This window comes from Octopus bimaculoides, chromosome 2 (assembly GCF_001194135.2).
Source record: "Octopus bimaculoides isolate UCB-OBI-ISO-001 chromosome 2, ASM119413v2, whole genome shotgun sequence".
NCBI lineage: Eukaryota > Metazoa > Mollusca > Cephalopoda > Octopoda > Octopodidae > Octopus > Octopus bimaculoides.
The window spans coordinates 128,449,126-128,461,622 of NC_068982.1; the positions used below are offsets into that span (position 1 = coordinate 128,449,126).

The 12,497-nt window shown below is 30.6% G+C and overlaps 1 protein-coding gene across 1 annotated transcript in view; it reads right to left on the bottom strand.

Annotated features, from left to right (window-relative positions):
* Nucleotides 1-12,497, bottom strand: part of LOC106877301 (titin) — a gene marked incomplete at its 3' end in the record, with an annotated part of 606,785 nt that overhangs the window by 7,732 nt on the left and 586,556 nt on the right. Inside the window, exon 307 of the mRNA XM_052965881.1 lies at nt 1,238-1,410. Within this exon, the coding sequence (XP_052821841.1) occupies nt 1,238-1,410 (173 nt within the window). The remainder of the gene's footprint in view (nt 1-1,237; nt 1,411-12,497) is intronic.

Sequence of the window (12,497 nt, forward strand, 5' to 3'; positions counted from 1 at the left end):
ATATATATATGTATGTATATATATATATATATATATATATATATATTATTCAGTCTTAAAAATATCTAAGTTTAGAACTCAATATTAAAAACAGTATATCATTGATAGAAGTTTATAGCTGCAGATCATGATAATGGAATTTCTTTTAGATGTTTCCTCCTGAGAAGCAAATACTTTTTTACTTTTTATTTCACATCCAGTTTTATTTTTAAATGTGTAAGACAGTGTTTTCTTTCTTATGGTAGCACTTTCTGATAACACTATCATATAACGCAACAAATACTTTTACCTTTTATTTTACCTCCAATTTTATTATTCTTATGAATAAGATAGTGTTTTTCTCAGATGGTAGCTGTTTCTCATGAATAATATCATATAACACTATTCTTATTTACTCTAACCATATAGCTATTCATATCTCTACCATCTGTCTAATTCAACAAGTGTGACTAATAATTTGCTTTCTAAAAACTAATATAACAATAGATTTTGCACAGATTTTCACCATCAAACACCGTGCATTTTTGTATTGGTTTCCATCTTAAAAAGAAAAAAAATCTATTCAGCTTCTTATTCTCCTGAGACATTTACACTAAAACAGAAAGTCGTGATTATCTGCACCATTCTAATGAAAATAATCTTTCTGATACATCCAGTTACAAACTGAATGTATCAAGGAAAGTGTTGAAGATGATTATCAGTAATAGTGTATTGTGTCATTTTTCACCTAATTTCTTCTCTAATTATGATGGATTCTACAGACTTCAATCCTTGTAATCTACTCACCAGCAACTTATTAAACAGCATGAGGATAGTAGTGGAATAAAAGCTACAGATTAAGATTCAGTTCATCTATGATAATTATTATAGCTTCAATATATTTTTAAACAACCAAGTCATCTTGGAATGCCCTTGATCCTATGATATAAGTTTTCTGTGTTGAAGAGATCTAAATTAAAACTTTCTATCAAAATTTGATTTTAATTTATGTTTCAGACACCAGCTCAATAAAAAAAAATTCTTGATGATGACTTTTAAAACCAATTGAAACAAAGGCAATGTATTTCACAAGAACTAGGATAAGAAAAGGGTTAAATTGGTAATGATAATTATTATTTTTTTTTACACTTATAAGAAAACAATTTACCACATGCTTTTAAACTCACAAGATGAGAGGACTTGTTTCAACATATAAAATCAGAACTAGAAATAAAATAATTTGGAAAGTTACACTTACTCTTTGTAGACAACATTGCCATACAAGAAGCAGATTTTCCACCAGCTGAAGAGATACATGTATAAATAGCTTCATCATCTCCTGTACATTTGTGAAGGTGCAATTGGTGTAAACCTCCTTTACAAACAATTGTGATATGATCATTTGAGCTGAGAGCTTCTCCGTCTTTTAACCTAGAATAAATTATCACAATATTTAATTTAATAAAAAATGAATAAAAAGACGATGGTAGTGTTCTAAAAAATAGATTAGGAATATATAATGTTGTCTTTTATTATATCAGAAACATACTAGTGTAATATTTCTGTGATAAATCATTTGGAACATTTTGCGAAAGTTTCTTCAAGCAAATTGTAAAGATTAAGCGACTTACCTCTCCCTCTCTCCTCCCATTTTTTCCTCAAATGTCTATTTTCATGAACTTATTGACATATTCATAAATTCATGAATTAATGACATAAATGCAATCTTAGTGTATAATGCCTTTCATTAATAAGATTTTCAAACAAAGAACAATATTGTTTCAGGAATTATAATTTTAAAGAAATTAAGAAAATATTGTTTCGAAGACTTTACAGACATTGCATGACTGCCATATGTGTAATTTACAGCAAATCAAAGTCTTTTATGTTATGGAGCAGCAAATCTATGTGAAAACTACTTTTACAAAAGCAAAAATTTGTTATACTCCAACATTGTTAATATAAGTATGAAGTATCTTTGAATTTCTTTTTTTATAAATACAAAATAATAATTCTCATAATCATATTTCTCACTGTCTGATAATTTCAGCAGCCAACTAAATGAATAAAAATAATTTTGAAATCATGTGAAGGTAATATTTCAAGTGTTTTCTGGAATTTTCCATTTGCAGTGTTTCTCTTACAAAAAAAAATTTGAATTTTGACAGTCTTTAGGGTTCTACAATTTCAAGCATGTTCAAATATTTCACTTTCTTAGCATGAAACTTGAAGTAGGTAATGTAATCTGTCCTTTGTTAATTTTAAACATTTACATTTATTCTTATTTTCACTGTATCACATTTTCTATTTCAGCTTAAATCCTTATGCACCCGAATATTTGCAGTACATCTCTGGAAGATTTCCTTGCTCATCAAACTTTGGTGGCTGTGTACACTCACTGTTTTAGTTATAGACCAAATCTATCATCTCACCTGGCAACTAAGTGTTTTTAACAAAGTCTACAATGTTGCAAACTCTTAGACTTAGTCTCCTGTCTGACTGAAGATAACTCTATTTTAAGGGGCTGCTTCCTATTGCAGCAATTGATGAAGCATGGACTGTTTTTCTGTTTGCTATCAATATGGAAGATCTATGGCCGGTCTAATGCCAAAGACGTGTGTGGTTCCATAAAACAATTGAACATAATCAGTTACTTTGATATTTTAATTTAGAAATTTTTTGTAAAAGTGCAACAAAATAAAACCTGATTTATATATGACCTCCCACTGAGAAAAAATTGAATTTTGGAAGATTTTGGATTTTAGAATATCAGATAAATGATTATTGACTGTACACATACACTCCCCACACACCCACACACTCACATACACACACACATGTACACGTGCACATTTACATACATTCACACACATACATTCATATATATATATATATATATATATATATATATACACACACACACACACACACAAGTGTAAGTTTTCTAATTTCTCAATTTGTTACAGAAATAATTTCTTGATAAATATAAAACAAAAACTATGGACAAAGCTACCAATAACATAGAAAACAACAAAATATACAGTCAGTTTTTTCAATACAAAATAGTTTGAATGCTTTAGAAAATATTTTAAATGTTAAAATATTAAAATATTCACAATCTGCTTTAGCACAATGGAAATTCTGATAAAAACGTCCTACATAACAATTTATATGCTTGTAAATGGTTATAAAATATATATAATTTTGCAATTTCATAGTAATTGTTTTTTCAGGTTGAAAATTTTATAATGAAAATAACTTTATATTTTGAAATAGGCAAACCATTCAGCAGTATGTAAATTTTTATTAGCCAATTACATATTTGCAAATATCAAAATAATTAAATCTAAGACTAATATACAAACTACACCAATTTAAAGGTTCAACCATAATAAAAATAGTAGCTTTTTTATTTCATCATATAAAGTTATTTGTATTGATGAAATTAACAACACGAAATTATTTAAATATTTAAAAAGGTACAAAACAGAAAATTTTTCTTTCCACAGATATTGCATGCACATTTTGGGAATCAATCAAGGTAATATATTGAAAAAATTAAATAATTTCAATCACCTTGAGTCTGATTACTTAATGGCCTTTTCACCTTTTATCAACTTTTAAATATTTCCTTTAAATTTAAATATTTCCTTTAAATTTAAATATTTCCTTTAAATTCATGGCTTTTTTTGGACAAAAGTTAACCAAATATCAAGACAGGAAACTCCACAATAACAATTCTACCTATAAGTAGATATTTGATAAGGTGTGACAATAAAGAAATACATAAGAGATATTCTTGAAAGCCAATCTCCTCTAAAGACATTCAAACTATTTTAGAATCCTAACATTACTCTACCTTTCATTTGTAAATTCCACAAACAGCTTCGACACAATCTGCACGAATAAAGACACTACAGAAACAGATATTTTAGTTGGAAAAAAAAGAAACAATGAAACAAAAACAAAACTCCTATATTTGGAAAATTCAATTATATTATTTTTTTATGTTTATCTACCTTTTCCCAAATTTGAAAAGAGAAGATCTAAGAAGGGAGATTGAGTAATATTATGTTAGATATGGAGAGTAATTAATTATATTAAAATTTCAAAAGGTAATGTTTTAAAAGTGAAAACATTTATCTTTAAATCTGAATTAATTTTGAAATATATAAACTGATTTTTTGTTGATATTTGCAAATTAAGTTTTACTCATGATATAAAATAAAATAATATAAATTAGGCCAATTTGAAAGCAGCACTTCATAGGCTATTATAATACTTAATATAAATATATACATATATATACATATATATACATACATATACATATATATATATATATATACATACATATATATACATATACACACATATACATACATACATTTGTGTGTATGTATGTATGTTTTATTTAATGTTGAGCTACGATTATCAGTTGTTTTACCAAAACATTATGCTGTTTATAAGACTGTCTTTCTTCAAATGCTCGTTATTAATGGAGTTTCTTATTTAGAAGTCACAAATAGTAATTTACAACTTAAGGCTTAAATTCAGTCTATCAAAATATTGGGTCATCCCATATATAATTTTCATTTGCATGAACTGAAAGTAGGAGGGGAACAAGATAAACTACCTGCATCAACTTGCTATAAAAGCAGGAAGTAATTTTATTTTTTCCTATTCTTAGTGCAAGTTTTGAAGAGTGCAGTTCGATTTTAACAGTTATTCCTCAAAGCTATAATAGAAGTGACAAAGGAGCATATTTGGCATATTTTTCTTTATGAGTTCAATAAAGGCAACAACACAACAGTAAGTGCAAGAAATATTAATGCAGTATATGAGGATTGGACAATAAGCGTAAGCTAGTGTCAACAGTGGTTCCAGAAATTCCGAGCTGGAAACTACAACCTAGAAGATAACCCTCATCCTGGAAGACTTGCAGAGCTCGATGAGGACATCCTGCAAACCATAGTGGAACAAAATCCCATCGTAACTGTTGAGGAACTAGCAGAGAAGCTTGGATTCGGTCATTCAATTCAGAGATAGAAGCAAAACGACCATCTTTGGTTTCAAGACAAAAAGTGTTTTTACATCAGGATAACGCTCGGCCACATACAGAAAGGATGACATTCTAAAGGCTGGAGCAGTTTGAAGAGGAAACGATGCTCCACCTACCATATTCGCCAGACATTGCCCCATCTGATTATCATTTATTCCGTAGTCTTTTGAAAAATAAAAGAAGTATAAAAAAACCGCATTATTTATGGGATGACTTAATATTTTTTCCTGTTGACTTGGTACAAATCCATAGATTTAAAAGGAACACATGGAATGTAAATACATTCCTGTCTTTCCAATTGATTTTAGCTTCAATTGTAAATTGAAATTAGTTTTTAGATTTAACCCAGCAGAGGTTGTTTCCTTCTTATTCTTGATGTTTGCGTATCTAGTCTAATATTAAAATACATTTAATGTTGTGATGTCTTAAATGTTGTAATATTAAAGTAAGTCAAATACTTCAAATATAGATAGTTATTCAACAAACAGCGATACTGAAAACCAATAAAGATATATAATTAACTTTTCCACTGTGGAATAATTAGGAGGTTTCTTCTTTCAGCTAGAGATTGGTAAGTGTAAAATAGTAAAAAAAAAAAAAGGAATCTTTATATAAAATTCAAGATTGTTGAGTTTAGTTTTGTTGAGAGAAATTTTCTGCTAAAAAAATTTCTGTAGAATAATGAACTACAAAATTAGATGTAAGAGCAACAAAAGATTAATCTTTGATAAGAATCTTCTATAGATGGCCTCAAAAGTAAACACATAAGAAAATCACAAGCAGATTAAGAAACATCACAAAACATAAAGAAACAAATAGTGAAGCATTTTGTGAGTTTTAAATATTTGAACAAAATTATTCGTTTTGATTAACATTATTTGTCTTAAGATCATGAGGGTACAACACAAATTGGATTTAATTTAATATATTTGTGTTTTTTCATTTGCAGCTAATTACAAGATGAGAAAACAAATAATCTTTCCAAATTATACTGATATGTTTTGACTCTATAAGAAAGTCAGTTCTTGTAGGTAATGGGCTACAAATTATTGAATTGACACCAATATTTTACTGGGACTTCTTTGCTTCTACAGTACTTCAGACATAGAATGTAAAAAGAATAAAACTAAATAGTGTGAAATACTGTATTCCTTTTTCAGCCAACTTACTGCCTGTCGGATTCTTCTTTTGACACAGGGCCAATTGTTGAAAGGCAGAGTGTAATTAATTATACAATCTCATTAGATTACAGATACTTATATCATTCACTCTATAGGAATGAAAGATGATAGGAAACCTGGCAATGTAATTAACTCAGCACCCTACAATATTTTTCAGATTGTTTGCACAAACATATTTATTTAGTTTGATATAAATTATTAGTATATTTCAACATTACCACAATAGAATTAGCTCAGTTAATGCTTAATTGTGTGTGGTTAATAGCAGTACTAAACTAATTAAACCTGATATCTGAGGTATTTAATTATAAACTATATATTCATTTATTTATTTATATCTTTTATCTCTTACTTGTTCCAATCATTGGAGCACCACCTTGAAGTATTTAGTTGGACAAATCAACTCTAGTTCTATATCTAAGAGATGCGGAATTATGTACATTATTATTTACATTATTTACATTTGATGGATATTTGTCCTCATCTTAAACATCGCAAAGCTGTGACATGAGGAGATATTGATAAATCAGCTATAGCTGATTATGTATGGAAAATGGAGACCACCTCTCCCTGTGGGATGAAGTTAGAATAATAGACAGAGAACACCACTGGAAAATACGAAAACTAAAAGAAGCAGCACATATGCTAGGACACAACAGACTGAGTGCAGATATGAATAGCATATGGGAACTGGTATTAAGGAAGAGTAGGAGAATATTAGATTTATAAGCCCTAAAATTCATTCCATAATTGCCCACGAGTATATGGCATAGTGGTTAAGAGCATGGGCTACTAACCCCAAGATTCCGAGTTTGATTCCAAGCAGTGACCTGAATAATAATAATAATAATAATAATAATAATAATAATAACATCAAAAATACTTTAGGAATGAGAATCCAGGTTTGAAATTTCCCCAAGACACCTGATGAAGGCTGGAGGGTATATCAGCCGAAACATTGTGTTAACAACAAACAAGATGAGGACAAATATCCGTCAAATGTAAATCAACTCTAGTATTAATTATTTTACATGTAAGTCTGGTACTTATTTTATCAGTCGCTCTTGCCAAACCACAACATTACAGGAATATAAACAAACCAACACTGGTGTCAAGCAGAGGTAGAAGGACACACACACACACACATAACAGCTTCCACATAGTTTCTGGTTACCAAATTCACTCAGAAGATTTGGTCAGCCTAAGGCTGAACCCAAAGAACACATGGTTGCAAAGAGAGTTTCTTAACCATGCAGCCATGCCCATATCTATTTGTACACAGATTGTTGTAAAATAATACTCTTTAAAAGTTCTTCAATAATCTGTAAAGCATTCATGCTACTCTTCTCACTACTTAAGTAACCTTATTTTTACATCCTCATAAATTTATTAATCACCTAACATTTCCTTGTACAAAGCCCTCAAACTCTGGCAAATAATATCAATGGAAACAACCGTTCTTCACATATCTTTTTTATTTCAGATACTATACCTGCCCTCTAAATATAATTTTGTATTTAGTGTCTTTTATATCATGCTTAGAATGCTGCCTATTTTTAATGTTAAAAAGATATTACTTGAACATCTTCTCCTATTAAAGTAACCTAATTTATCTAAACAGCCTACTTTGTCCTGGAAAACAACTTAATTTAAAGAAAAAGTCTTCCCTTACAGAGAAGACTGTATCTATTTTTTAAGTGTGTATTAAATGTATTCAAATTCTGATCATGTAACACAACAGTTGAGTCACTGCATATTCTTTATTTCTTTCTTGTTTCTCTCCCTCTTTGATATATATTCACATACCTACACATACATATGTACATACGCACACCACACATACAACACACATCAGGCACACACATACAACACACATCACACATACACATGCACACACACACACACACACACACAGGTACACACATACACAAACACAAACACACATATATGACATTTATTGTTAGTAAATTATAGTCAGAATGACATACTGATACCTTGGGTTTCCTATAAGCAGAGAGACTCTGTCAACATTTATTTAGTTGGCAAAATGTCTACACACACACACACACACATATCTGATATCTTCTGTCAGCACTTCAGATTTGAAACTAAACAGTATCTACCATTGTTATTCAACACAGCTAATTTGTAATTCAATCTTTGAATGTATTTGTAATTCAATCTTTGAATGTATTTAGTCATAATCTCTAAACCTACAATATCCAACAGAGTTAAGTATATGTTTAATGGTCCTTAATCAGAGAAGTAGAAAATACAAAGATTCAATACTATCATTTTTTTATAGTTTCTATAGTTCTTTTTGTTTTTGTTAATCTACAATTATTTTTAAAATTGGCTATTGCATTTCAATATTCTTGTTAATATTAACAAAATTTTAAAAAATATTCTAAATAAATATTCCCATATATTTGAAAAACTATATTTTGCTCTTACAAATGGATTGATGTTTGACTCCTTTGATAATATATATATATATATATATTTTTTCAATTATCTCTCAAAAATCATTTGAAGCTAATCTTACGAAAGTTATTGGAAAATATCATAGTAAATAAACATAGGAAACTTTATCAATAACTATTTGAAAGTTTCATCCACTTTGGATCTTTTTAAAGCTTTCTAATCATCAGCATCCTCTATGATAATAATGATAATAATAATCCTTTCTACTATAGGTACGAGGCCTGAAATTTTGTTGGGAGAGGAGTAGTCGATTACATTACTCAATTGGTACTTATTTTATCGACCCTGAAAGGAGGAGAGGCATACTCAACCTCACCAGAATTTGAACTCAGAATATAAAGTCAAATGAAATGCCACCATTCAAATGAAATGCCATTTTGTCTGGCATCCTAATGATTCTGCTGGCTTGCCACCAGGCAGTGGCTCTCATATCTTCTGATCTTAACTGATTGGAAGTGTTATCATGTACATTGTTTTGTCTTGGTATAAAAGATGGGCTATAGCAAATACTCTGCTCATTACCATAGATTTGCTTGTCAGTTGTTTGACCTTAATCAGTTGAGCATGTCTCTTAGTGGCTGACAATATGTGCATCTCTGATCATGAGCAGAAGTTGTGGGAAGCATCATAGCCATATGTTGAGAGAAATTCTGTGGAGTTTGAATAATTCACCTCTGGAAACATGGGTATTTCATTCAGCAACCCTAATTCAGGGACCTTTTGAGTGGGATGGGCTACTCGATCTGAAGAAAATTCTAACTGGGCCTCACTTGCAAGGTTATGCGCTGTTAATCTTGATATGAGATCAGCAAGTTGTGCACATATGGTTGTGATGCATGTGCCTGGTGTACCCTTATCAGACGGGTAGTCATGATGGGTATACTGAGCTTATATATTTTACCCCAGTGTCACTTTGATAGTGTGCACTGCTCTCTCACTCAATAATAATTCTACATAAAGCACTTTCAATACAGTGAAAATAACAGCACTAAAACAAAAACCACAGCACATACTCAAGGCACACAAATCTGCACTTGGCAGTGCAGAGAAAGCACATGATAAAAATAAGACTACTGAATAGTAATAAGAATAAAATTATGATAATAAAAAGCAATGATGATAATGGTATAAGTGTATGTACAAGATTACAAATTTACAGAGAAGGAATAAAATGTCTGAATCAATTTTATATATTTTGCTAACCATTGTTAGATGAAAGGAAAAGTAATCCTCCTTAAGATTTTAACTCAGAATATAAATGACAAAACCAAACAGCAGCAAGGTATTTCTTTTTAATCAAGAATGAAAACCCAACAGGATCTGAAGCTGTGTTGCACAATAACATTAGTCTACAATACCAGCCCTAGATGACTAGATATCCTTTAGGAGGTATTTGTTTTCTAGCAGATACCAAAGGAATAATAATAATGATTTCAAATTTTGGCACTGGGCCAGCAATTTTGGGATGGTGGTGATATGTCATTTACATCAACTTCAGTGTTAACTGATACTTATTGACCCTGAAAAGATGAAAGGCTCAACTGGTACATATTTTATCAACCTCAAAAGGATGAAAGATAAAGTCAATCTCAATAGAGTTTGAACTCAGAATGTATAGATGGGCGAAATGATGCTAAATATTTTTCACAGTGTGCTAATGATTCTGCAGAATGTGTGGTGAGAGAGGTGAAATGGTATGGCTCATCATTAGCAAATGCCTGAAATTGGTACAATGCAAATATAAACAGGGCCATGATAATGTGACAAGTATGATCCATTGGGAGCTCTGTAGAAAGAAAGAGTTCAGAAAAGTTAGCAGAACAGTAGACTAAAATTAAAATCTGAAACCAATGCTAGAAATAAGGTAGCAAGCACAAATATGCTAGCTATACAAATTATAGACAACAGCTTCAACATGATAAACTGAAAGTTAAGTTAATTGAAAAACATAGACAGATAGATTAGGCTACAACTGACTTCTGTGTTCTGAAGCCACCACCTCAAAGTTGATAAAATATACCAATTTCACACACAAGGAGAGCAGTGTCTGATACAAGTAGAAAATTATTACAAGACAACAGCAGTGGGACTAGAAAAATATTTAAAAGCAAGCAATGGGTGGCTGATGAATGTGATAAGGAACCATAAAAAGAACAAAACAATCTTTCTTTATGATTAAGTATAGACAAGAAACTAACTACACTGAAGAGAAAGATTTAGATAAGAACAAAACCATAGAAAAAGTTTTAAAAAATAACCAAAAGACAAAATCAAAATGGAATTCAAAAATATATTAAAGGAAAATTTAGAGTTGAGCCACACCATGGCGAGTATCTTGCATGACTCAAAAACGAGAAAGTAAGTCAGAGTGAAAGCCAACAATGACTCAAAAGTTCTGGGCTTTTTCTGGCAGAAAAAAAGGACTGATTTTAGCTGCACAAATCAATGACTAGCCACAAGCAACTGTAAAAATAAAACTGTTAGAAAAGATGCTAGCATCAAGTAGCCAATTCAACTTGGCAGTTGACCACATCACTTCTAGCTTATCAATCTTTGCCAAATCCAAATACACTCACAAATATGATCAAGTCACAAACCATATCAACTGGTAAATATGGTAAGAAACCAACATGAAAACAGATAAGAAGTGGTATAAATATATACCAAACATGGGGTGTGACAATGATTTGGCTACAGTTTTCTGGGGCATATCTCACCAAACTGGCAAAGAGATAAAAAAAAAGCCACCAAGTTATAATAATCAAGGATTAAGACAGAATGTTTATATGCAGAGAGACACCTCAATCCCATCTGCCTGAAAGAAGGCAATGAAAATGTCAGAATACAAAGATCTTTAAACTGAAATAGAGTGAGGGGCACAAAAGTAAAACATTATCATCAATAATACTAATATTAATGAGAGCACTTGGATAGCATTTTTCAAACAAAATATGAACAAAAAACATGAACTATACATGGGTACAGAATATTAAACACAGTCCAAGAAATAACTCTGCTATGCAAGACATTTCTAACTTCCAGCAACTGTACAACACAAACAGCACATTCAATGTACACAAAACGTACTCTGTGCAATAGAAAAACATAACTTACATTACTCTACATAAGCAGACAAATCCCTAAAATAATACCATAAACAACAAACTAAATTCCACAACAAAGTAAAACTGATTACTATACACAAGCACATTTCTAGATTCCCTGAAGACGATGCTGAACATACCTCAGGAGCACAGAGGTGATCCTAAAGCTGTAGGAATTCACATAAAACTGTTGAAGAAAATTGATAATAATTATTCTTTATTATTACAAAGATGTCAGCCTCTCTTTCAGGTTTTAAATTGAAACAGGATCTGTGCACTTCTCATGCCAGAGACTGGCTGTTAGAAGCTCATTATACAATGAAGAAATATGGAAACTATAATGTTAAATAATAATAATAATAATAATAATAATAATAATAATAATAATAATAATAATAATAATAATACTGGGCTAAACTAAATGCAAAAGAAATAGACAGAGAAAAATCCCAGCAATGGTTGAGAAGCTCAGGACTCAAAGCAGAGACTGAAGGATTTTTAATTGCTGCACAAGACCAAAGCCTCCCCACCAGAAATTACCAAAAACATATAATGAAAAGAAACATAACAAGTAACTGTAGAATTTGTGGAGATGGACAAGAAACAATAAATCATATTATCTCTGGCTGCCCAGTCCTGGCTAAGAAGGAATATATTCACAGACATGACAGAACTGGGACCTATATA